General features: G+C 44.7%; 1 protein-coding gene across 1 annotated transcript in view; it reads left to right on the top strand.

Annotated features, from left to right (window-relative positions):
- Window positions 1-27,150, top strand: part of MAN1A2 (mannosidase alpha class 1A member 2) — an 81,968-nt gene extending 54,818 nt beyond the window's left edge. Inside the window, exons 4-13 of the mRNA XM_055002236.1 lie at window positions 10,132-10,250; window positions 12,244-12,324; window positions 13,288-13,382; window positions 14,159-14,282; window positions 14,545-14,638; window positions 17,933-18,048; window positions 20,496-20,715; window positions 22,266-22,438; window positions 24,864-24,979; window positions 26,862-27,150. Coding sequence (XP_054858211.1) covers window positions 10,132-10,250; window positions 12,244-12,324; window positions 13,288-13,382; window positions 14,159-14,282; window positions 14,545-14,638; window positions 17,933-18,048; window positions 20,496-20,715; window positions 22,266-22,438; window positions 24,864-24,979; window positions 26,862-26,994 — 1,271 coding nt within the window. The 3' untranslated portion in view covers window positions 26,995-27,150. The remainder of the gene's footprint in view (window positions 1-10,131; window positions 10,251-12,243; window positions 12,325-13,287; window positions 13,383-14,158; window positions 14,283-14,544; window positions 14,639-17,932; window positions 18,049-20,495; window positions 20,716-22,265; window positions 22,439-24,863; window positions 24,980-26,861) is intronic.
- Window positions 27,151-27,364: the final 214 nt, after the last annotated feature.

Genomic DNA, 27,364 nt, shown 5'->3' with positions numbered 1-27,364 from the left:
TGGGTGCCCCTGCCATCTGAGGTTGGACAGGTGGCCATTCAAGAAAGTGCTTTCTCAGTCATGGCACCAAAATTGTAGGACTCCCTCCCCAGTGAGATTTGTCTATCCATTTCTATCATTGTCTTCCCCCAGCGAGTAAAGACTTTTCTGTTTTTGGTGTTCCCTCACTAACTTTCAGTGGCCCTCCTTCCTGTTTTATTTGTATGTGTCTATATGTTTACATTAGCAAAATACAAGTCCAGTAGCACCTTAAAGACCAACAAAATTTTCTAGGGTTTAAGCTGTCCTGAGTCAGAGCTCACTTTATCTGATAAAGTGAGCTTTAACTCATAAAAGCTTCTACCCTGGGAAATATCAGTCTTTAAAGTACTACTGTACTCACAATTTGCTCTACTACTACATACTAACATAGCTACTCACCTGAAATTACATGTTTACATGTTTTGTCGATTGTTTTAAAATATTTTGTGTATATTCATTTGTGTTTTAAAGCTTGTTTTCATATTGTAGTTGTTAGCCACCTTCAGGCCCCTAAGTTGGGTGTACAGATGTTTAAAGTAAATAAAAATAAATATTCTGTGGATAAGATGGAAGAAAACACTCCTGGCAGCTCCCCAAGTTCCTTTTCCATGAGCCCTCCCATATTCCGCACTGCAATACTTGCATCCGGGCTGCATTCAATTTCGGCTTGTTTGCCTTCAGTATTCATACAGTGGCCCAAGAGCAAGACAAGCTGCTTTCGGAGGCCAGAAAATGACCAGCATGGTTGGAAATCATCAGCATATTAGCAGTGTCCAGTTTGGAAGCTACAAATGGGCTCGTTCATGGTATGAGAAAACTTTAAAGCATTGATGAGAAGACTGAGGTGTCAAATTTTAAGTCCTACGCTGAGTAATCAGTGTTTACTTTTTCTTAAAGTGACACCATTCGCACACGGGAGCAGATACTTCCTGCTTTTGCTGAACTCAGCCTTTCTATCAAGTCTGTGTTTAGTTGCTTGTCTGTTCTCATCTGAATGAGTAAGAGTGTGATGGAATTTTAGAAGAAGGCTTGGATGGATAATAAACACTATTTTAAATGACTGTGTTTCACAATAAGTTAGACAAAGCAGCTTAATTTCCAAATGAGGTTTAATGATCTTGTAGCTGATCAACATTATTCGATTAGTCACCTCTTTGGCACGTGTTCAGGTTAGGTAACTTTTCTCTGCACATGCCAGAGCTGTTAAGGTCTTCTTCATCCAGTGTAACATCGATTATTTGTTCTTCCTGTCCTTGTTGCCAGAGTTGTGTCTCTGAATCTTTCAGCATGTCTGTGTAGCTGATGACTCTTAGTGAGGAAGGTTGAGGGGTGCCATCTGCAGAACCCACACCTGTCCAAAAAATAATCACCTCCTTGCGACAAGCAGCAACAGCCAGACTGGTGATGAGTATACAGGGCATTAAGTATGGAAGCGTTGACGGACTTGACTGCATTAATGTTGCCACTATAAACCTTACCAACAGGCCATAGCTGTAGGCCAGAGAAGAAGATAGAAAATAGATCCCCGGGGACTGGACTTGAACATCAAATCTGTGGCAGTAGGCTACAAGCAAACCAGGAAGCACAACGTCTCCAAGACTTAAAGCAGTAAAAGAGCTGCCATCCATATCTAATGCTGGGAATAATGTTGGTACCTTCAGCAGAAAGGGAATTTCTGCCAACTCAGAGGACGCAACAGCTGTCACGGCTGTGCCACTGCTTCCAGTTTTAGTTAGGAAAGAACAGAGAAACTGACACAGCACATTAGATAACAAGTGTGCAAATAAAAACAAGACACAGGTCTGTAGGGTGGGAATGTGAACTGTTCTCAGAATATAAATGCCAATAGAGATTCCTAATACATCTTGCAAAACCCAGCCCCACTTATCATCCGTTCTGAAGATAACCCAGGTTGCGTTGACAGACAGACACAGTCCTGCCAGAAGCAATCTTCTGATTTCTAGACCTTTGTGAAAATACGGCACATGGATTGCATGTTTTCCAAATGGGATTTGGCTCACTAATGGAGTCAAACAATGATATAGACTGAAAGATGCATATAGACAGAAAATTCCATTCAGTACATGTGTCAAGTAATCATGGAAGTAGTAAAGAGTGAGAAGCATGAAAGTGACCATTGACGTGCAGGTACATGTGAAGTGGGCGTTGGTGTTAATTGTTATCTCACCGAAGTCGTCTTCCTTTTGGTGCAGGCTTTCAAAGCGCTGTTTTTTTTCTTTCTCTGCACTTCCTGCCCAGTAGCTTCCTATAATCACTATGGTCATTGATATTAGATAGATTGCTCCAGTTTTGTACAGTAAGTCCCTGGTTAGGCTCTTGAACAATAAATAGAGAGTTTCTCCATCATTGAGCAGAATTCCCGGGAGAGTGATTTCCTCACAATGACCCCAGTTGTATCCAGATCTCCAGTTTGTTGTGAGAGATGGAGCATCTCCTCCGAGAGTCAACAGCCCTTGGGTCCTGTTGATTTGTTGGAGTCTGGCATTTTCAAAGAAATTGCAGTTGCCCTCCCGCACAGATGCAATTCTCGTGCTGAATCCAGTGCCCTTAGAATCAGCCTCTCCCAAAAGCGATGGAAGGCAGCACAGGGCTGAATAAGGGAGGTTCTGAGTGGATGGCTGAGGATCAAGCCGAAGGGGGGTGTTATCCTTATTATGCATCATCATCCATTGCGAAGGGAAGAAGAAGCAGTAATCGCCTCCTTTTTCGGAGTCGACATGGATGATTCCAGGCTCCAGGGCAACCACATGCAGGGTAAAGAAGAGGAGCAAGCTGGCCCACTTCAGCACCGCCTTCAGCCTTCCACAGTCTCCCTCCATCTTCATTAGGGTCTGTTGTCCTGTTCTGCTTCCTTCGCTCTTCCCATGTGTGCAGGAGGCGTAGGCCCTCAAGGCCCAAACTCTGCTTGCTACATGGCAAGCTCTTCCTGCTGGCCTTGCTTTACCCCTCCCTCCTATGGATGTCAACCCCCCCTCCTTTGTTACCTAATAAGCCCTGCTACCTCACCACGGTGACAAGCCCCACCCCTTACTGCCCTTATACAAGCTTCATGTTCTCTCCTAGATAGACAATGCTTGCCTTTTATACAACACATTTTTTCTTGTTTTCATGTCAAAGCTGTTTATCCCATAACAAGCCTTTCCTTCTCCTCCTCCTGGATTTGAAGAGCCAGCTGCCAATATACAGTGAGATTTTATCTCTTCTGTTGTGGCTTCAGATGTCATTTAATCTACTTATGCTGTCAGAGGCAGCTGTTATGTGAGCAGTGTCCTCTCATAAAAGTTGTTCTGCCCACCAATTTTATAATGGCATGTCATATCCCCTCCCACTTTCGTAGTGTACACACGTGTGATTCAGCCCAACAGTGAGGGCTGGGGAGAGGTGGAAGAGTTCATGGGGGACATACCTTTTGCAGGCCCCACTAGGTACTGAGGGCAATGAACTGGCAAGCCTTCTATTGAATGTCCTCAAAGATTTCCAGTTAGCTACTCAGTTCCATAGAGTGTAGGGCCCAAGAATTACTTTTTCTGGCTCAGTAAAACTTGTAAAACAACTCTCCACATTCACACCAACACCACAGTCCCTCGTCCCATATATACCATCTCATGAACCATGAAAAAAGTTTTAGTTATGAATTACTGTTCCATATTCTACAAATTTTGTTTGGTAATAAGACCCAGCCTGAGAGTCCTACAAGTTTGCTAACTATTTTGTAACTTTCTGGCCACTAAAAAAGATTATCCTGTCAATATCTAAAAAAATGCTAGTGGACCAGTTTGGCTGCAAAGACTAGGCCAGTTAACCTAAAGCTTATTTTTCTGGCCTTTCTCATTGCAAAATCGTAACTATCTCCTGTCAGTTTTTCTTGCAAATTCACATTCAGGAGACATGCGGGGAGGGCGGAATAGAAATTTGAAATAAATAAATAGGTGGCTTAACTGTTCTTGCTCCATCATAGAACACCTACTGTTTTTGATGTGTGCTAGCTTGCTGAAACTGCTTTCAGCTTCTTTGGCAGTCATTGACAGCGTGCAGATAATCCATAGGGCCGTGCACACTTCACCAAAAATTAGTTGCCACCAAAAATGAGTCTCTCTCTATTGAAAAAATTTCCATCTTGTTTTTCTTCCTCTCCCCCCCCCTAATTACTGTATTGTTGCCTGACTACAAAAAGGCGTTGTTTGATTTGAAAAACGAGCCTAGATTGATTTCCTTTAGCTTCTTTTTGTTCCCTTTCATTTACCTCCTTACATTTCTGGCCACCCTATTTACATTTATAGCCACCAGCAGACATGGCAGCAGGAAGTGTGTGTGTTTGTGACTTTGTGTGAATTAGACAGTTCCATATATTTTGGGCCTGCAAATGCTATGAGAGGAGGCATCACTTGCTCTGTCTTATGCTGCTTTGCTTTGTCCTTCCCAAAGAAGAAGTCTCTGAATCCTCTTCAGTCAGTGTTCCCTTGGAATCCAACCATCTGTTTCTTTTCCTGTTTTTAGGAATTTGGAGTCGGTTTCGAATCAGTTCCTTTTTGATCAAAAGAGAAATTCGAAGAGAGCAGGGGCAGGAAGGGTGAGGGTCTGCTGAATTTCAGACTTCCACTCTGCAGCTGCTTGGGGCAGGCAATGTCTTACCCAACCTTCCTGTCCTCCTGCTACAGCAGCCTTTGGTGTGTAACATCAAAACACTTCTGTAAGGGCTGAAGTTTCAAAAGGGTGCATAGAAGTGTAACAGAAAACTGCAAAATGAAATCAAACCTTTTGAAACCGAATAAGAGGAATCAATGGGTATATCTTTAAAAAAGCATTTTGGAAAAAAATTCCACTCCTCATACTAAAACTAACATTGCACAGATTGTGTTTAGTGTGCAGTAGTGAGCAGAAGTTTGTTTTATTGTAAATTACACTGTCATCATCGTTGTAATCTATAGCCTGCCTTTCTCATTGAAACTCAAGATGGATTACAAGTGAAAAGCAAATCAATCATATAGCAAGAGTCTACAGTAAGCAATGCTCTAGAGCAAGGACTACAGAACTGGAAAACAGTGCAAACAAACTATCTGAGGCATAAAATACGTAATGAAGATGGAAGGTTACAAAGGTAGAGGGCACTATAGTAAAAAGGGGAATCAATTCTTAAGATAAACACTGCAGTAGACTACAACACTGTAGCAACAGAGCCACACTAGAACCATTGTATCAGCATCCATTAACAAATCACTGCCAATTTAGAGAAATGTTGAGTGAAAGTTCATGAAAGTTCAATAAACTTACCATTCCAAGAAGGCACACCAAAAAATCCCTCTCTTATCTTCCACTCTTTTACCTCACCTTTTTCATGTCTGTTCGTAGCCATCATTACTTGGTGGCAGGAGGAAACTTCCCCGTTGCCCATGGCTTCCTTGCGCAGGGGTGCATCCTGTTGAAAGTGGTGCAGGGCAAAGGGATGACTCAGCATTGGGATGTATATCTGTATGCAGATTGTATTCTTCTGTCCTACTTAACTTTCAACAGGATGCCTGTTTGGATGAGCATCCCAATGTGAAGGAGAGGTGGCTTTGCAGACAGTTATGTCCCTTTTTTGCAGGGGGGAGCAAATGTTATGAAAACAAAAGGATTGTTTCATGAAGGGCAAAATTGTTTGTAGGATGAATCCCCCTTCCGGTTTTGGCTCCAGATTAATATAGGGATTAAGTGTTGGCGGTCACCCTGATGGACGATCTCCGTAAACAGCTGGATCAAGGCAGGTCGGCGCTGCTGATAGTTAGCTCTGTCAGCAGCATTCGACACGGCCGATCATGACCTGTTGATCCCCACCGCCTTGCCGATGTGGGGATTCGAGGGACGGCCTTGCAGTGGTTTGTCTCATTTCTCCATGGTTGGGGACAGAGGGTGGCACTAGGGGAGAAGTTGTCATCCCGCCACCTGTTGGTGTGTGGTGTCCCTCCCTTGCTATTTAACGTATATATGCGCCCCCTCGCCCAGCTGGTACAGAGTTTCGGACTTGGGTGCCATCAATATGCAGATGACACCCAATTGTACCTGATGATGGCCAGCCTGCCCAACTCTGCCCCAGATGACCTGGAATGTGCCTTCGAAGCTGTGACTGGATGGTTGAAACAGAGTTGGCTGAGACTGAATCCCTTGAAGACAGAGGGTCCTGCATGTGGGTCTAGGGTCCATGGGTGCGGGACTCTGGCTCCCCCTCTCGATGGAGCGCCACTGACGCTGGTGTCGAGAGTGAGGAGCCTGTGGGTGGTCCTGGATGCTTCCCTGTCTATGGAGGCACAGGTCGTAGTGGTTGTTCGATCCTCATTTTTCTACCTAAGTCAGGCTTGACAACTTGTCCCTTACTTATGACAGTGAACCAGGCAATGGTCACCTCCAGATTAGACTACTGTAACTCGCTCTATGCAGGGTTTCCCTTGGGCTTGATCCGGAAACTGCAGCTGGTTCAGAATGCAGCTGCATGAGTGGTTGCCAGAGCTCCAGTCATGGCACATATAACACCAATCCTCTGTCAGCTGCACTGGTTACCAGTTGAGTACCAGGTCTGGTTCAAGGTTCTGGTGTTGACCACAAAGCCCTATGCGGATTGGGCCCAGCATACCTTCGGGACCGCCTCTCCCCATATGTGTTCCCCAGAGGTCGCTTCGATCAGCTAATAAGCAGTTGCTGATTGTCCCTGGCCCCAGGGAAGTCCGTCTGGCCTCTACCAGAGCCAGGGCCTTTTCGGTCCTGGCTCCGATCTGGTGGAACTCTGTCTGAGGAAACTAGGGCCCAGCGGGATTTGTTATATTTCCGCCGGGCCTGCAAGACGGAGATGTTCCGCCAGGCATTTGGTGGGGGCTAGGCTGTCCTCTCACTGGCCATACCACTGAAGACCGCCCACCACCCATGCAGGAGCTCATAAGTGTGGCACAGGGCATGATGCAAGAGCCAAGACCTGTGCCTAAAATGCTGTATATTAATATTTATTCCGCCAATCAAGAAATTTTATTGTATATGGAATAGTGTTTTAATGTTTATTTATAATATTTTTATTGTTTTTAGACTGTATGTTGCAAATTGTATGCTGTTACACTGCCCTGAGCCTGTCTGACGGGGAGGTCGGTCTAGAAATGCAATAAATAAATAAAGTATATAGTCCTGTTTGGAATGGTTTGGTTGGGCCTTCTACATTCTGACCTGTTTCAGCAGCTCACTGTGACAGGATTATTAAGACACTTTGCAGATATTGCTCGTATTTTTTTCTTATCTGGACTCCAATATTAAATGCACTTATAGATACCTCTGAGTCTCCCATTGGTAGTATTTCTGCAGGTTCCTTGTAGCTTGTTATGCATGGTCCTGGGAGAAGTGTGGGCTACTGCCGATAGCTCTGACCTGTGGCCACTCTGGGTGCTCCCTTCTGCTGGGGTCCTGTCTAATTTACCCTTCTTAGGCAAGCGGCTTGAAGGAGTGTTTGCTGTGCGACTTCAGGGTTTGCAGCATGAAGCTGATTATCTCCTCTTCAGTTTGGTTTCCTGCAGGGCTGTGCAACTGAAACTGCCTTGGTATCTCCTGGATTGTCTTTGCTAGGCATCAGCGCATCTCCATTTGTGCTTTTGGGCCTCTTGGTGGCTTCTGATACTGTTGACCATTGTCTCTTTCTGGGATGGTTAGCCAGGATGGGCCTGATGAGGAGGGGATGAGGGGCAGGTGGTGGCTGCTGTCCTACCTGGCTGACAGCTCTCAGAAGCTGGTGCTGGGAGGCGACTGTAATAGTTCTGGGAGCAACAGGGTTCTGTCCTCTCCCATGCTTTTCAACATCTATATGGAATGGCTGAGAGAGGTCATTTGGAGATTTAAAATACAATGTCATCAGTTCTTTGCCTCAATCACTGAGAGGCAGTGAAGACTTTTATATCCATTGCTGAGGGTGATGAATGACTGGGTGCAAGCAGATAAGAGGAAATTTAAATCAGGCGAGATGCTGGTTGAGTATAAAACTTAACTGGGAGAAGGACTGAAGCTGGCACTGGGTAGTGCAACCTTTGAAGGAGCTTGGGGGTGCTCTTGGTTCTTGTCCTGCTGCTTGAGAAACAGATAGTGAAGGTAGTCCAGAGTGCATTTTTAGTGAGTGCATAATATTAATCACAAAATTTAGCAGCTGTTCTGCTAAGAAAAGCAAAACTGTCAATACTTAGGATTACAAGCCATATGTTTCCTTCTGCTTCAGTAATAAACTCTCTAATAGTGTACTTTATTTTACATTCCAGCATTTTAGAATAATGTTCTGCTCCTTTGCAATTGAGTGATGGATAATGAGGTTGTATAATTTTGTCATTTTTTAGGATGGCATTTTTCTTGTTGCTCAGTCACTTATGGGTAGTGTGCATGGAGACTGAACCGCAACCTTTGTATAGCCAGGGACTCCTTAGAATCATGTCTCAAGATTCTGAAAAATGTTATCAGGCTTCTCTGGTTAGAGGAAAGTGTCAGGGACTGCCAACTTAGATCTCCAAAGATCTAAGTCCAAAGATGTGTGAGTTAAAGCTTTAATGATAACCTAATAGTACAGCACTGGAGGCATTTCTCGACAGGAATGACTGTCCCCTCCCCCTGCTAAGCATTAAACTCTTTAGCACAACCCACTCTACTCTCCTGCCTTAGCTAAGCTCTAAGTTTCTATCTACGCAGCAAAGGAAAGTAAAGAAAAAAAACAGTTGTTGTGACTAGGACGCCACTTTCTCTGGTCAATTGGCCACGTCTCCCTAGCAACGCTGATAACTGCATTCCATCGTATCTTCTCACAGCAAAGAGTAAGCCAACGTAACGTTTCTCAGGCAGGGTTAATACACAGGACTCTAATGACACTCTCACAGCATAGCACAAAAGATCGGGTCTACAGCCCGACAGTGAACCCCTAATTCCTCCGAAATATGGCAGGGGCCACCCTGACAGCAAGTGTGACTGTGGCATTTGCCTAGGGGCTTCAATATCAGCAAACAGCTTTCTTCATTTCGTGCTTTTATATACTGTGATCTTGATTAGGGCAGCATATGGAACATTTGGAATTTTCCACTGCTGAAAGATTGGTCACATGAGGTGGCAGGGCCACTTGTTGAAAGTGGAGTTGTCATCAGCGGAATTGTTTGAGAAGAACGCATGATGTGTAGTGAACAATCAGCGGTTGATGTAGCAAAATGACTGTCGTGGGTTGGATAGAGGTTTCTCTCACCCACTGTTACGGGCCTGACATTTTGTACCGTGCTTGCTCTGGGCTGTAGAATATATTGCCAGAGGGGTAGAATCATATTCTGTGCCACTCGAGTAATGCTTAAATGAGGAGGATACCGGGGTGGGGAAGGAATTGAGAGAACTGTGGTGGCTGGTAATCGTGTCCTGGGTCAAGAGCCCCGTCGTGGAATCTCCTTGTTTAAATGTTCCTGCAGTAGCAACTGTGCCTACACGTTCTCATTTTTTTGTAGCTGGAATAAATGAAATCTTGAATTTGGTCTGCTCAATCATGAAACTCGTTTGGTGGCTGAGGGTCTTTCTTTGTGTGTCAGGTCAGGTTAACCAACATGGAAATACCCCATGAATATGTTTTTCCCCTCCTCTGAGCTTCTTGGAGGAAGGGCTGGATACAAATGTGATAAAATAAAAAAAATATAAGCTTCCTTAATAAGGAGTAAGCAAGCAAAATTTTGTTAAAGCTGTGATTTCCAATGTGTATCCTATTCTTTAGACCCTGACCTGGATAGCCCAGGTGAGCCTGATCTCATCAGATCTCAGAAACTAAGCAGGGTCGGCCTTGGTTAGTAATTGGGTGGGAGACTTCCAAGGAAGACCGGGGTTGCAGAGGCAGGCAACAGCAAACCATCTCTGTTAGTCTCTCATTGTGAAAACCCCACCGTGACTTGAGGGCACTCTCCACTCCACTCCTATTTTTTGCTCGATCTTGGTTTTGATTTACACTGGGAGGAACTGACTGCTTAAAATTCACAGTTCCAGCTAAATTGGTAATAACAATGACATCAAAGGGAGACTGTTTCCAGTCAGTGAAAGAGTTGCTTATGATGGGAGGTCTGTTTTTTTGGCCTCTAGGAAATTCACAGCTGGGTGCTACTATAGTAGATGCATTGGATACGCTCTACATTATGGGCCTTCATGACGAATTCAAAGAAGGGCAGGACTGGATCGACAATCACCTTGACTTTGGTGTGGTGAGTAGAACTTCTAATATGTTACCTAGTTGGTGCTTCTCCTGGAGAACTTCTAAGAAATCTGATACTACTTCTTTTTGTCTTCATGGTTGAAGTTGAATTCTCATGCAGAAAGCCCTTTCCATCATTTGGTCAAGCCTTAATCTAAAACATTATTTGATTACTTGATTTTTAGATTTTTTCCCCCAGTGCATATACTGAAAAACAGAGGGCTCTGTACTGATACATGAGAGTAAGTTTGCTGTCAAAAAGGAGACCCTGCCATAAATAGACCTAAATAATTAAGCAGTGCCATACTAAACAGTTATGCCCACTTAAGTCCCTTGGCTTCCATTAACTTGGAAGGGTTTGATTCTGTTTAGGGTGTCGTCATAATCATCTTGCTTTAATGTTTTCCCACTTGGAGTAAATCACTTGGAATGGTCAGAAATGCAGCCATGGTGAGAGGGGGAAAAAGCCCCTGAGTCTTTGTTCACACTCTCTCCTAACCCAATTAAGCTGCAACTTTTTATCTTTATATAACTTGAACTTTTTAATGGAACTTTTTACTCCCCACCCGCCCGTCACTATGCTTGGTTGGCATAGCTAGGGAATAGCCTCTCTATTTCTTCCGAGGTAAATTTGAATGTACATAATCTCATGTTACTGTGGCCCTGCATTTTGTGATGCCTTGACTCTGCTGGATTTTTTTTTTTTGTGTGGTGGGGGACAACTTCCTAAATGAAATGAACGCAACTGAATGCCTCTGAAGAAGTGGGCTCTAGTCCATGAAAGATAAGTGTGTAAATCTTTATGGTGCCGTGAGACTACTGTTTATTTTTACAGCAACAGACTACCCCTGTAGTCCAGCGCATCATTAATGATGTGCAATCTATGCTGGACATCAGTCCTGCTCTCTCACAGGCATTGGGAAGCAAACCTTTTCTTGCTTACAGACAGCCCACTAACCTTAAACAATTCCTCACTCTCAAGAATACACTTTCCAACATGGATATGTACTCCATAGGCCTTCAATAAACTGAGATGCCAGCTCTTTCTCTCTGTATTAACTCCAAGAACACCATCAGTGGACCTGACACCAGCTACGCCATCTCAGGCTCATTCATGAGAGATGACCTGTGAGTTAATAATTGGGGGTTCACAGCAGCTGGAACTATAAGGAGGCATTTACCATCTGCACAGGGCTCCTCTCCAGCCACCTTAGCCCACCCATTAATATGCCAAGGGCAGGGACTGAGAGTACAAGTTGTAGCCATACTGCCCCTTCCAGCCCCTTCCAGCATCCTCAGGCTGCATTAACTGAATTCATCTCCCAAAACTTGATAAGACACTCTTGGCGGAGCCTCCTGCCTTTGCATTGTGGAGTCTGGATCAGAATGGATGTGAATGATTTTTATTCACAAGGGCTTTGCGAACAAGTGTCAGTTAGCTTATTGGTTTATAAAATATTCATTCTAGGGGACTGTGCATGAAAGAGCTCTTTCAGCACTCAGAAAACCTCTACTGGGCATTGTTGAATAGATGGGAGAGTAGCAGAGAAGGTGTTTCCTTTTGCCCCCATCGCACACAGGAGTGCAGTTGGGCAGGCCCAAAGGGGTGAGGTGCGTGTTCGCTGATAAGGGAGGCGTTTTTGGAATACTGGCTGGAGTTCAGGAAGAGTGGGCTTTTTATCCCTTTCTCCCTAAGATTGTTTTACTCCTAAAATCTCAAACAAAAAAAACCCAGTTGCTTTTTAGCCCCATTGGACAAGTTTTCTCCAGTGGGACTCAAAAAACAGCTTGGCAATGGTAGGTTTTGTCAGGGAAAAGGTGTCGAGAAAGCAGGTTAAAAGCCCTGGTTGTCAGTGGCAGCTCCAAAGACTGCTTTCTGCAAAACCAAAATATTTTTAAAATGGTCAAGGAAATGTGAAGTTCCACCGTAAACATATGTATTAAATATAAATACGTGTAAACATCGAGCCTTGTATCTGAAGAGTCTTTTTTTCTGTTCCAAGAATTCAGAAGTATCTGTCTTTGAAGTCAACATCCGCTTCATTGGGGGCCTGCTCGCAGCGTATTACCTTTCAGGACAGGAGGCAAGCTTATTCATTTATCCATGGAAATGTGTGCATTGTGACAGAAAATGCTGTTTTCTTGCCACTTTATAGGTTGTTGACAGAAGGAATCATCACCAGAAGGATATAACAGAATTCTTTGATTCTGTACAAGTACAGAAATGCCACAGGACTTTGGCACTGGCCAAAGAATTTAGCATCTCTGCTTTCATGGGAGGGGGCAGCTTTAATGTAAGATCTGTGAAGGCAGAGGGGAACTGTGTAGGATTTGGGGCAGGGACATTGCTGTCTTGGAGACTCATTTTCCTCCCCATGCAAACTAAGAAAATCTATGTCAACTTGTTTAATTTATACAATTTGTCCAGTTTACAAGAAACAGTTTTTCTTGGTGCAGCATCTGGGGTAAGGACGGGTTATTGGGCGGGGACCGGGGGGAGGGGCTTGGTGTTCAGCCTTTGGGATTTAGCATAATGGTTTTGCTGATTGTGCATAGACAAATATGAATTCTCATGGCTTTGAGGAGGATCCTTTCAGCGTTTCAATTTCACCAAATTTCCTCTTTCACGACAGCCCTCATCCTGCCTGGCTAATTATAATTACTCCAATTTTGCAACAAGTGGCTATAAAGTTGAGATCCAAATGTCTTTCTCTAGACAGTTAGCATCATTTGAGTGATTTAGGATTCTGAAGTACACGGGCAGTATTGTCTGCCAGAAGACACCTAAAAGTCTTCTAATGGGAGGGAGTTTTAGGGGTGATCCTTTAAAGCTTTTCATTTTAACAAGTGCCTAAATCTTTCACAGTAACCTTAAATCAAAGGCAAACATTATGGTGGTTCTGATGATTCTTTTTATATATCTACTTTAGTTTGTTCCATGTGATTGTGTTCTATATGGGCTTATTCTGTAGAGCAGGTCTTTCTGTCACATAGATTGTATGAAGTATGCATTATGTAATGGATAATGGTTAGTCCTCTTTTTGCAGGTGTTCAAGATAAAAGCAGTGCAGTTAGCAGGAAAACTTCTTCCTGCCTTCAATACACCCACAGGAATTCCTTGGGCAATGGTGAATTTGAAAAGGTGGGTGACTGGGGGTGAGCATCATGCTGGGAATCAGTAGCACAGATGCATTTTGACCTTTCTGAATAGATCGGGGCAGCTCAGGGGCTCTTTTTAATTTTTGCACGATGAATTGCAAGAGCCTGCATGTGGATTCTTCCTTTTCCACTGTGCTGTAAGCAGGATTTTTTTTCTGGGAAAAGAGGTGGTGGAACTCAAGACCGCACAAGGACATCACTTTGGGACAGCTGGAACAAGGGGGGAGTTTTTTAAAGTTTAAATTGCCCTCGGTGAAAATGGTCACATGGCCTGTGGCCCCACCCCCTGATCTGACAGAGGGGAGTTGAGATTGCCCTTCTCGCCCCCAAGTGGCACGGAGGGCAATCTAAACTCCCCTCTGTCTGGAAATCGGGGCGGGGTCACCGACCATGTGACCATTTTCAAGAGGTGCCGGAACTCCATTCCACCGCGTTCCTGCTGAAAAAAAGCCCTGGCTGTAAGCTGTGCTGATGTCTTATGCACAGCTCAAGTTCAGGGTGTTACCCATTGATATTTCCTCATAGATGCTCTCCACTGATTTCCAGATGATGAACTTTGTTCCACGTTACTTAAGCTGTTCTGCAGCATTCATCATCTTTGGCGCTTGCCTTTTTAACCCAAGTAGTTAGGCTGCTTTCTCCTTTAGCCACATGACAGTGAATGATGCCGCTAAGTGCAAAAAAAAAAAAAAGTCTGCATGCTTACCTTTTGGCCTCTTATTCTGGACACTTTCTGATTGCTCTTTCATCCCTTCCCAGTGGCGTGGGTCGCAACTGGGGCTGGGCTTCTGCTGGCAGCAGCATCCTGTCTGAGTTTGGAACGCTTCATATGGAATTTGTACACCTGAGCTATCTGACAGGCAACCCAGTCTACTATGACAAGGTTTGGCTCCCTTTCTAATACGTCAGTTCTTCAAGAGTTTTCTTGACACTGCCTGACTGAATGTAACAAGGAAATTACATGCTCACATTAAGACACGTTTCTAAGAAATTTTGTTTAAGCAGAATTTTGTAGTGATGAGTTTATTACCTGGCATATAAGTTTAATATTAAAAGAAGTATTGAGCTTTTCAGAATATGTTTCAGGCACCTATTTGTACTTTTTATTGAGACAAAACTGTGGCCATGCTTTTCTTCTCTTTTAGGTCATGCACATTCGTAAACTGCTTCAAAAGATGGACCGCCCTAATGGGCTTTATCCAAACTACTTGAACCCAAGGACTGGGCGTTGGGGACAGCGTGAGTATTTTCTTCATATTTATGGAAAATTGAATTAGGTATGTGAGATACCCCTTGGGTTTAGGCTCAGAAATTCTGGTGAAATTTGGTACAAGTTTAGTTAGTCTGGGGCACTCTGATTGTTACTAAAGTCTGATTGTGAGTAATTTCTATGCTACTAATTCAAAATGGGAGATTTCTCCAAATTGTGATGGTGCTTCTGTATTCTTATTTATTTCTTTATGCCAGTTTGGTGTAGTGGTTAAGAGCGCAGGACTCTAATCTGGAGAACCAGGTTTGATTCCCCACTCCTCTGCTTGAAGCCAGCTGTGTGACCCTGGGTCAGTCATAGCTTCTAGGAGCTTTTTCAGCCCCACCCACCTCACAGGGTGATGTTTGTTGTGGGGATAATAATAATACACTTTGTAAACTGCTCTGAGTGGGTGTTCAGTTGTCCTGACGGGTAGTATATAAATCAAATATTATTATTATTTATTTTCAAAACTTATATTCTGCATTATTTAGCTAATGCAACTATCTATACCCTTAAAAATACTTTCTAATGCAGATTTTATGTATCTTGTTTCAGTGGAGAATAACTAAAACCGAGTAAGAATGCAACACAGTTGGCAAAGGGTAGCGGTTACCGTGTCACACTAGGATATGGGAGATCCCGGTTGGAATCCCTGCTGTACCATGGAAGCTTGTGGGGTGACCGTGGGCAAACCACACACTCTCGGCCTACTTTACAGGGCAGGGCTTGTGAGGATAAAATGGGTGAGGGGGAAGATGTTGTTGTAAGCTACTTTGTTTCCCCGTTGGAGAATAAATAATAAAAATCAACAGCTGCATCAACATCTTATAAAACCTTTAAAAACTGGTAGGCAAATTAAAACAGAAACCCAGTGTCCTAAAGTTTATTCTGATGAGACCGGTTCACCTGCTGTGTCTTTCTCCCACGATCCCTCTCCTCCTGTTCTTCCTTCCTCATTAGGAACGAGGGGGACTCTGTACTTCTTTGCTGACGTTGATATCGCAAGGACAATCATGTTCAGAACACTGTAGTACAGAAAAACAGTATAGAAGTATCTTAAATAGATTGTTTCATAAAAGATATTTGTTGGCTCATGTAGACACATGATTCAGGATTTCTGATCTTGGTGTTGCAGCTCTGATGGGTTGGCGGGGGGGGGGTTCATGAGCTCAAAGGTTATATATTATATGGAACAAAGAAAGAGGTTGTCCTTTGTTTTCATAGTGAAAGGATCTAATCTTATAAGTTGATGTCTTTGGAAAAGTACAATTTTGTTGTGAGAAACCATAGAAAGAATAGATTAATTCCATGTACATGTTGAAACTTATTGAACTGCTGCAGCATGAATCTGAGGTTCATCTTTGTGGCTTTTGAGCAGTTCCACGTGGGACTGCGCAGGTGCAGGCCAGATGTGGAAGTTAAAAGTTTAAGACTTCTAGAGCTTTCCAAAGCTGTGGAACGCTCTCTCCCTGTCGTGCGCCACTATATTCCTGCCCAAATGGCACATGACCTAGGAGGCGGGGAGGTCTCCTCCCTCGTTTCTCTCTTCACCACTGTGGAGTTAGGACATCTTTCTTGCTTTCTGGAGTTTTCTCCTTACCAACCGTGTTCCTTCAGGCTTCATGACAGAAACCTTTTCGGCCTCGTGGCCTTCTTAAAAAATGTACTGAATGTGGTACAAAGATGGCATAATCAGACGAGCATGTTTCATGCCTTCAGGCCACAATGTAGCATCTTCTAAAGTGTCCCGGCAATTCACACCTAAAGCATGTAATGAGTGGACGGCAAGACTCGAAGCAGCCCTCTTATGAAAAGACTCTTGGGGCTCTAGAGAGACAGCCTCAAAAGTGTTCGGCTGAAGGGCTCATGCTCCATCTGCCCTGGTGCCCTTGGTTCAGCCATTGGATCTGCCCCCTGCCTTCAGAGCCGAGATATTTTTCGGTTCTACTGATCAGATTGGAACCATCACCAAAAAAGGCAATGAAAAAGGCCACACGCTCTTGCTAAGGCTCACCCAGTCATAGATCACCTCCATGGAGTTGAAGATATGACAAGCGTTTAGACTGTGAATGTATATCTTCACATTGTACACCATCTCTGTCTACAAAGATTCTAGAGTCAGCTTCGTCCTCAGATGAAGATCTGATCGAGGTTCTCCAGGACTCGTCGCCCTAGCATCGGGTGCTCAAGAGGAATACAGACCAGATGAGGGGGACAGCACCCAAAGTCATGATTCCAGGCAATCAGTTCCTATACTATGGGGTACCCAGTAACCTCAATGGTTTCCATACTCTCAAGCCACATCCCCGATATTCTGTCCGCAATGGGGACAGTGGATTCAACGCCCTTTTGTGCAACCTATGCCACATCAGGCTACGGAAGCTCTTAGCCTCAGTTCTAAAACCGCAACACATCAGCACGTAGCACAAAGCAAGTTGTTGGAACTAGATTGGATTCAGACAGAGAACCGGACAGGACTCCCAGACCTGATGTCAGATCCGATGTAGCCTCCAGTCCCAGTAGGAGATCGCTTACCCTTGGAGGACATGAAGACTGTATGGAGAACAACTAATAAGAATGACAAAGTCCCTAGAAGTAGATATTGCAATGCCAGAACCAGAACCTTTGGATTTGATACTGAAGGTGTTGTTCTATGCTGAAACAGGCCCAGAACTGCTACATATTGTGCCCAACATCTGGTTGAAGCCAGCATCTGCAGCCCCGTGGACTCATAAGCTCAAGAACATGGTATATGGTCAGGGAGGGTAGATGTGAATTCTTATTCACACACCCCACCCGTAGCAAATGCACTAGTCACAGAGATTTTATCTTCTAAACAACAAATGGGCAACCACTCTGCACTGCACAACAGTGCATTTTATATTTATATAAATGTAATTTTAATGATAAGATGTAGTATTTTTATAATTTTAATGATAGTTAAATATATTTTAAATTGTGTTGTTATCCGCCCTGAGCCCGCTGATGTGGGGAGGGCGGAGTATAAATACAATAATTAAATCGCAGTGACCGTTGACGCCAGGGCTTTTTTTCTGGGAAAAGAGGTGGTGGAACTCAGTGGGTTGCCCTCAGACAAAATGGTCACATGGCTGGTGGCTCCACCCCCGTGGCGCGGAGGGCAATCTCAACTCCCCTCTGTCTGGAGATCAGGGGGCGGGGCCACCAGCCACGTGATCATTTTCAAGAGGTTCCGGAACTCCGTTCCCCCGCGTTCCCTCTGAAAAAAGCCCTGGTTGACGCACTCCTGCTTTTTGTTTCAGATCACACCTCCATGGGCGGCTTGGGAGACAGCTTCTATGAGTATCTGCTGAAGGCCTGGCTGATGTCAGATAAGATGGACACGGAAGCAAGGAAAATGTATGAGGAGGCTATCGAGGTGATTACCTTGCCCTGATACTCCGCCCACACACACCATCAAAGTGCTTTTGTTTTTGCTGTGGATATTTTCTTGTGGTGCTTCATCTGTGCTCACTCCTTTTCAGGGTAGCAGAGTATACATCATCTGCCTCTGTCTTCATACAGTTTTGAAGCTGGTCCTGTGAACAGCACTACACTAGGCCTGCAGAATTTGTGACACACAAGGTTGGCAGTCACGCAGTTCCTCTTGAGACAGGAGAGGTCTTTCAGGCCTTTCCTTCTTGAACGGCATGCTCAGGACCTGTTGTTTGCTCTGCCTGCCAGTTCTGTGTGTTAGTCTGGGATGCGTAGGGGGAAGCCTGCACCCCATCCTCTCCTTAGCCGGAGAGGGACACCTGAGAATGCGGCGAGGGGGCAGTCCTTTCCTGTTTCCAGTAAATCAGCAAAGTTATTTCAAGCCAGGCTGAACCTCAGAAGGGGCTGGACTCCTAATGGGGTGTGGCGGTGTGGAGTTTTTTCCAGCCTCTCTTGTTTCCAGAATTCACTTCCTTGGAAACTAGTCACAGGTTGAGGAGACCAGCATTAAAAGATGTGATCAGCTTATTAGATGTGGCAAACAACTGAATTTTCTGCATTTGGCCAGCCTGTGCCAGGGCAGCTGAGACCCTCTAAAGGCCCCCCGAACAAAGATTTTTCTCTGCCCCTCCTCCACCAGTCAAACCTCAGACATGATGTGAAAACAAAGCTCATGGTTTGTCTGGCTCCATGGACCTCCAGCACAATCAGGCCTAGAATCCTCCCCCCCCCCTTGGTGTTTCTGACCCACTCCTTTAGAAGGCACGATTTGCCTCTTATCACGTTGGGATGGATCTTTGAAAAGACTTTGTGTAGCATTTTCATCATGATTCTAAATGGACATTCTGGAAGACCTACACTTTTAAAGCTAAGAACACCATCCATTAGTTGGTGTTGCTTTTCTGTGGTTTGAGGTTTCTGAAATGTTCACACAGCAGTAAGTAAGTAGCCAGTCTGACTTCAGCTCCTGAGCTTGTGCAGACACTTTTTTGAAGTGCAAATGGCTTGTAAGGCTATTGCTTCTGGATTTACACTGCAATCCTAAACAGAGTTACTCCAGTCTAAGCCCATAGAAATTGATGGTCTTAGACTGGAGTAACTTTGCTTAGGATTGCACTGTTAGTTACTATGCCACCCCCTTTAATTTGTATATACCATAAATCTGCCTAGTAGATCTAAGCAGAAGAGGGTGGGACAGTCGCATGCCTTTATTCAGTTATCTACTCCATTTACTTATAAAGTGGGCAGCAGCTGTGACTGGCATCTTCAGAGGTCTCCGTCTTTTGGGTGCTACACCTCTGAAGATGCCAGTCACAGCTGCTGGCGAAACATCAGGAACTACAATGCCAAGACCACGGCTATACAGCCTGGAAAATCCACAACTACTACCATACGTAAGTCCCCAAAAAAGGATGATGCATGATACTACTCAACAGATACTGCTCCCAGATTTTCTGATACTGTTTTTTTTAGCAATGATCCCATGAGAGATTCCCAGTTCCTAGCAATGACCAAGCGAGCAGAGGCAACCAACATCAAAACAAGAGATTTAATATTTTTATCCAACAGAGAATCAGCCCAGAAATCCGATAACAGAAATCCGAGGAATATGGCAATGAAAGACCCGCTGTATTGGATATCTCTTTATGAACCGCCCTCCAAAATTCCTGAACAAGATGGCATTGTCACCACATATGTAGGATCGTGCCATCCAGCTTACAAGATCTCCAACATAGTGGGCTTGAGGACCTAGATTCTCTTTTGTTTTAAACAAGCTTCTGTACCCAACTTATATACTGTTGTAAGGAGCTGAGTTTGTTGGGACAAAGGGCCTCTGGCTAGAAGATGTATGTGAACAGGGTTCAGACATACCAAGAAGGAACATTATCACAGTAGTGCTAGGCAAAAAGTATGTGTGGGACAGGCAGAATGCTCTAGATTGAAGAACGATCACTGTGTCTCTGGAGAAGAGAGGTGCATCCAGACTAGCCCCTGCCCTTTTGAACTTCCTTCCTCCTCCTTCCTCTATGTATCTCCCTGTTCTCTGCTCTAGGATGGTTGGGGAGGACTGTTTGCTTCCTCAAAACCGAGAGGAGTGACACCTCTTTCCCTCCCCGCGCATACACCCCACTGTGAGGGAAAGAAGGGAAGCAGCCCCATCTCATGTAGAGGACTCCATTCTTTGAATTTCTCCCCCCCCTCCGCCCCCCATGGTTTTCCATCTTTCTTGATATGCAAACATGCAGGATTTTTTGGTGTTTTACAGGACAGGAAAATGGCTTGGGAAAACCTTTTATTTTTTAAATGAATGCAAGCTATATGAAGTGTACCTGCAGTATGGAAAGTTTAGATCCTTGCAAGTAACGGAAGCTTGTCCTTTTTTCCTTGTAGGCCATAGAGAAGCATCTAATCCGAAAGTCCAATGGAGGCCTCACTTTCATTGGGGAATGGAAGAACGGGCACCTTGAGAGAAAGATGGGCCACCTCACATGCTTTGCTGGGGGGCTGTTTGCCCTTGGAGCAGATGGTTCTCGAGACGAGAAGGCAGGACACTACCTACAGCTGGGAGCGGAGATTGCACATACCTGTCACGAGTCGTATGACAGGACAAGTAAGAATCTCGGCCCACCTTAATGTTTTCATCGTAAGAATCCTTACCCCTTCCTACGGGCCCAGCTGGCAGAAACCAGGGAAGTGGAGCCGTGTTCTGAGTTGGATATTTGGGTGTGAAGGGAGAATGTGGTACGCGGCATTCCAAACTGAGACCTGACAAGACCGCGTGCTGCATGTGAGGTGCCAGAGCCTTCTCTGAGCCGGCAGTTGTTGAGAGGGCGGTGGAAACAAGGCGGATAAATCCCACTGCCGACTCTGGTACATAGCCTGGGATTCTTGTGATCAGCTTTAAAGCATTGCTGCTAGATAATAAATGGAAAATTATAGGTTAAACATCTGTAGATCATTTTTCAACTTTAAGGTGAGATGGAGAGAAATTATTTATACCAAATGCTGTTGGACACTTTGTCGCCAGTTGTTGGCATATTTATGCTGAAGAAACAAACCTCTGTTTGCTGGCAAGAGAGAGAACAAGATGCTGCCATATCTCTGCCTACCTTCATGGTTAAGGTGGCTGCTTCAAAAGCTAGTTTTGGTTGAGAGTTTTGAAGTATTCATACCCCAAATAGATGAAATTGGTTTCCCACATTAGGACTGCATCACACAGCAGGGATTTTGTAAGCAGCTGTCATTTTTGTACAAGAGCCTGTGTGTTGTCATGAGGAAGGAATGCAAGTTGTGAGCCAGGAAGTGTCTGGCACAGGTCTTGCCTTGGCTTTGAATATGTTTAGCAGCCCAAGGGAAATCACCATTGTCCCAGTCATCTGTGATGTGAGGAGAGCGTCATACAAATAATAGATGTGCCATCCAGGAATGTTCTACAGAGTATTGTGATAATCTATCTGAAGGTTTTATAATATTCCTAGGAATTCGATCCCATGCACAGTTCCTGAGGTCTGAGCCCAGTGGACTCAGCCAGGAGTAAGTCCGCATAGGATTGCTATATAAAGCTGTGCATATTTATATTTTCTTGGCTGTTGTGGTACTTTCGGCAGCAGTTACTTGTGGTGTCGAATACATGGTGATGCTTGAGTGTGTATTCAAGGGTGGGGGGATGCACTGGCACTTTTGAGCATGGCAGTTCTATCCACTTAGTGCCCCTCAATGAAATGATGGCCTTGGTATTGTTTGAACTGACATTCTCCCCCCCCCCCAAGCCACCCTTCACAGTTGATTCTTCAACAGGGCAAAAGTTTCTCAAATCCTGGGGTTTAAATGAAGAGACTCAGTGGACCTATGAACTAGCATGGGCAACAGGACCATTCTCTATGTCATATATTCTTGGGGTGTTTTCATTATTAAGATGTTAAATATCTCAGTGCAGAGCAGTTTAGTATTGTGCTCTTCGTGGTGATTATTTTGGATTGTAGGCTAGAAACAAACTGGCCAGATTTGACAGAGCTGTTACAGATGCTAGCAGCCGAAAGTATTTGTGACTGTTTGAAAGAAATCTAGATTGAGGTTTCTCGTCCACAAGCATGGACCATAATACAGTATTACCAAATAATTTTGAGAAATTAAAAGGTTTTCTTTTTCTTCCCTCTGCAGCATTAAAATTGGGTCCTGAAGCTTTCAAATTTGATGGTGGCGTGGAGGCAGTAGCAGTGCGGCAGAATGAAAAATACTACATTTTAAGGCCAGAGGTTATAGAAACCTACTGGTATATGTGGCGATTCACGCACGATCCCAAATATAGGCAGTGGGGCTGGGAAGCAGCACAGGTAACTGTTTTATCTACGAAAGGTCCAAGTGCTTATGAGCAAGCTATGCGCCAGGTATGCTGAACATTGTGTTGTTGGAGAATAACCTTGGAGAAATTGCCTGTTTCACACAGGAAGAAACAGAAGGACACACAGGGGAAGTAGCTTTACTATAACATCCAACAGTTGGCAGAACTAGGAAAGAAGATTTGGTTCCTAAGTAACTCTTCTGGTGCAACAGGGCAGATTTCACGTTGTAGTTTTTAAAATTATTCTACAGGCAACAGACTTATAAAACGTGTTGGCTTGAAAGTGTAGCGTACATTTTTACAGCTTAAGACTCGGCTGTTTTGCATGGAGCCACTTTCAGTGAAGGTGAGCTGGAACACCCACCCAGTGCCTTTTAAACTACCTGCTTATCTCCGAGTGTTACTTCACTTGCTGTCACCTGGCAAGATGCCTACAGCTGAGGTGAGACTGCCTTGGCCAAGGCGACTCTGTTTCATGCCAGGGAGAGAGCGAGATGGCCGTGAGGGGGCGCAGAGGGCGCTCAGGTTTCCCACTACAGAGGCCTGCTCTGAGCCATCCAGCCGCACTGGGAATCTTCACCTTGCGAGAAGGCTGTGTGCCCTCTACTCTCCACGCTGCCTTCTTGCTTTCCTCCCAGCATGAGGCACAGCAGCTCAGGCAAGAGAGTGAGTTTGTCAAGGCACCTGGAGTTGAGCAAGCTGATCATAGCGGAAAGGGAGTAAAATCTTCCCTACAGTATCCGGCATGCTGTTTTCCTAGGCTGCTGCTGCTGCTGCTGTGGTAGTGGTTTTACTCTCTTCCTAAACTGCTGCCTTGTTCCCCTCCTGGCAGCTGCTTGGGTGTTGGGATGAGAGAGCGGAAGTTACACGGGGGGGGGGGGCTTTCCCTCCAGCAGCATGAGGCCAACAACTCAGGGATGCTTGCAGTTTACCTGTCTTCTGGTCCTTCTGTGATGGCTGCTTCATGGCAGGACAGCCTTGCCCACTTTTCTGAGAAATACAGCAGGTGTCCCATAGGGAGGAGGTGTTCAGAAGAGCCACAAGGTAACATGTCTAAGAGACGCATGTGGCCCCTGAGCCACTGAGTGAGCATCTCTGCCTTAAGAGCTGGAACACAGTCAGGAAACTCTGGTCCTCCCAGGTTGCGTTTTTAGACTAGCTGTTTGAATGATGCCCCATATAAGACAATTCCCATACATAGGCTATTGTAAAGCAATTTTTAAGAAGTATATGGGGAAGTATTCCAAAATCTCCTGACAATCTCTAATGGTGTTGCTCAAAGCTCCACTATATAATTCTCCTGACTGTACGCTCCAATTCTGTGCATTGCCTTTTGTGTGGTGTGTAGGTCCCATGTAGTGATCTTCCTTGATGACATCAAACCTGTCGCACAAACAAGCATGTTTCTGCTGGGAGTGTGCTATTACATTATCAGGACCATGCTGAGAGACTGTGTGGCTTAGCATGGCTCAGGCTAGGTTGGGCTAGGATTGGAAAGGCCCTGTTCAAAGCTCAGCTTGTGGAACTTGTAGGGTGTCCTTGGGGCAGTTGCCATCTGCCAGCCTACTTCACAGGCTTGTTATAAGGGTAGAATGTAGATGGGTTAGATAAAAACCAACATGGTCTGACACATTCATCTGCTCTGCTGCTGTCCTAGCCAAGACAGCCAGGATCATCACAGGCCTTAATCAGGGGAGAAGGGTCATTCTATCACGTCCTCTCCTGAGAGGATTCTATTTGCCTTGTATGAGGTGGCCAGAGCAGCACTGATTCTCTCCCCCTGCCGCTGTATGTTGCCATTTGCTCTGCTTCCAGACTGGTCCAAGGACTGGATTTCTGGAGAGCACTTTCTCTTTGCTCCATGACCACCACCGAGGATGCATCAGTAGCACCTGCCTTCTGGCGTGTGTGCCCGCCGCTCCTGGAGTGAGGGAGTCTGTCCCAGCTCAGGAGGTCTCTGCGTGGAAGCCCGCTCCTGCTGTGACTGCAAAAAATGTTCACGTTTATTTGCAAGCCCCCTTGAAGACCAAAACGGTAGAAAAGCAGGATATACATCTTCTAAATAGATAATTGTATTATAAATTATTGGTAAATTGCTTTCCTACAAGAAGCTCAGGAATTTGGGAACTAAACTTCATATTTAGTTTAGAAGAATGAATTGATCAGATATATTGGGCTTTATTACAAGAGTAACTATAATATGCTTATATAACCTCATAAATTTCTGTGCTGTTGTCCTCTACTTAGCTGCCACAATTTCTAACCTGCATCCTCACACAAATATTCAGTGCTGGCTCTTATATTTGACATCTGTCTTTGTTGTTACACTGTATTCCACATTATGATTAAATTGAATTCATATCCACAAAATCCTGGCTAGAAACTAGTATTCATGGTGGACTCCCTTTCTCCTGCAGGCCATAGACAAATACTGCCGAGTGAGTGGTGGATTTTCTGGGGTCAAGGATGTTTATTCCTCAGCTCCTACATATGATGACGTACAGCAAAGCTTCTTTCTTGCCGAAACACTAAAGTAAGCGAATATTTCTTCTTGGCATTTGACTGAGAGAACAGTGGTGGGCAGAGAAGAGTAATGTATCCTTGTAGGAATTGTTGGTTTGTCTTGGGCAATAACGAAATTAATGAAGGGGTAGGATAAATTGTACTAATACAGATCATTCCCAGCAGAGGACTCTACAAACATAGGATGTAAATACAAATACACCAACAGAAGGGCAGCCCCTTAAACATACCACCAAAATGCACAGCATAACATCATAGTAATGACAGTACTGAAGTATCACATGCAAGTATTAATTGGTGACAAGGGAAACGTCATCTGCAGGCATAGAGCTGAAGAGATCCATGGGAAGAACTTTTGAGTGAACAAAAAATAGGACTTGTGTGACTTGTGTGGCTGTTAGGTTGCAAGAAGGCCAGCTGAGGGAGTATTGTAGTTGCCCTTCCTTGGTCTTTCATGCTTCCACCATAGCATAACTTGAATTCTTGCGGGAGGAGGTAATGTTGCCAGGGAGAAGGGGACGTTAAAATGAAGTGATTTTGCAGAATTTGTCCCACAACTCGATTTTCTACAATACTGCAGAAGTACAACATTGGTTAATTAATAATTCCTGGTATTTCATATGGGATGAGGAAGCATCATGGGCTGAAAACCAACTCTCTGGTGTGGAGAATAGGAGGTTTCTTGGAGATTCCTATTGTAATTGCTTATGTTGCTTTTAGTTAAAACATTTAAAATGTGAAGGGGAGGGTTACATCTTCAGCATGGGGTAGAAGCATCAGAGGACCATCTGCGTTTCTACCAAGGTCTTGGGCACCTTCTCAAAAGCTGTCATGGACCACAGGTGGTACCAAGAAACAAGTTAAGATCTGCTGTGACAAAGTTGCTGTCGCACTTAAAAGGGAATGTAGAAGCTTAAGAGCACATTTTTCTACATCTGTTCAATTTATGGCAAACCCCCAACTGTTTAACTCTTCAGATGTACACATGTAGGATATGGTAGCTGTCTCATTAGAAATTATGGATGTCCAATGAAGCCTTTGTGGGAGGTGGAATCCGTTTTTGCAATCCAGGCCATTGAGCAGGCAAAGGCAGTGGTACCATGGGCTGGATTCTGTGCCGTGCTAAGGGCAGATTTTCCCATCTCTTTTCCCCGGCAACTGCCTGTGAACCTCAAAAATATGATCCCAGTTCGCCCCATGAGGGTGAAGCACCATTCGATGCAGGCAGTTGAGCTGAGATAGGACAGTGAGTGCCCTTCCTCACCTCTTGCTCCCAAAAAAGTGCTGCCGGTGGAGGGCGGTGGTGGTGCTCATGGTGGTGCCATTTTGCCTGCTATGTTAGTGCAGCTGCCTTTGTTGCATAGTGTTTTTACCTTTGTGGGGCTCTCAACTCTTTCTCGCTCACAGGGAGCTGCTGGTGGAAGAGGGAAGTTGAAAAAGCCCCCCATCACCGTCACCTTGTTCTGGCATCACATGGAATCCAACCCCTTCTCTTAATCCTTGCAATATCGCAGCTGTAGTTGAATTGATGAGGTTTTTAATTGACTAACCAGTCAGCAGATTTATTTTTTATTAAAGGAAGTGTTCATTGAAACAGAGGTTGGTGGACACCAGCTTGGACGAGGCATCCCCTCCTGGGCTGTGGCATATGCCTATGTCCTCTTAGAAGTCCCTTTTTACCTCAGAACAATTGTTCACATGCAAACCATATGCCAGTTTAATTGTTGAACTAGGAGAGTTTGTTAATCAAATTGTAGCCCTTTAAATCCTGGGGCATGTGAAATTAGTCAGAGGGCATGCTGCTAGATGGCAGAGGAGGGGGGCGAACCTTTTGCTGCTTGCCCACCTGCAGAAAATCACTCCAACCTGTTTTTCTTTCTCTGACATCCCAGGTATCTCTATCTGCTGTTTTCCAATGATGATCTCCTACCTTTGGATCACTGGGTTTTTAACACAGAAGCTCACCCCCTGCCTGTTCTACATCTCGCCAACACAACACTTTCAGGCAATCATGTGTCTCGATAGAATCTATTCCAGGACAAGGGGGAAAAACCCTTCATTTTAGCTGTGTTTTGTTTACATGGACCACTTCGGACTTGAGGCTTGAGAGGAGACTTGGCATTTCGTTTGATGAATCTAGTCCTCTGAATGAAGAGAGGATCAAAACTGTACTCTTAACCATGTAGATAAAGGAACTCTGGGAGGGGGGGGGAATTATTCCATTTTATACATGACCAAAACAATCGACTGCAGTGTGTGCTGCAAAGGGACCTTGCATATTTGCAACTGAGAAGGTGGAGCATGGTGTTGAGGAGTTCAGAAGCCCAGGGATGTGTTTCCTGTACCCACGGGCAGGAGGGAACTGCAGCTGCTGTGGGAGGGGTCTTTGCAGGCA

This window comes from Eublepharis macularius, chromosome 18, assembly GCF_028583425.1.
Source record: "Eublepharis macularius isolate TG4126 chromosome 18, MPM_Emac_v1.0, whole genome shotgun sequence".
NCBI classification, from domain to species: domain Eukaryota; kingdom Metazoa; phylum Chordata; class Lepidosauria; order Squamata; family Eublepharidae; genus Eublepharis; species Eublepharis macularius.
Note: the sequence above shows the minus strand (reverse complement) of the source record. Positions and strands in the feature narration are given on the sequence as shown.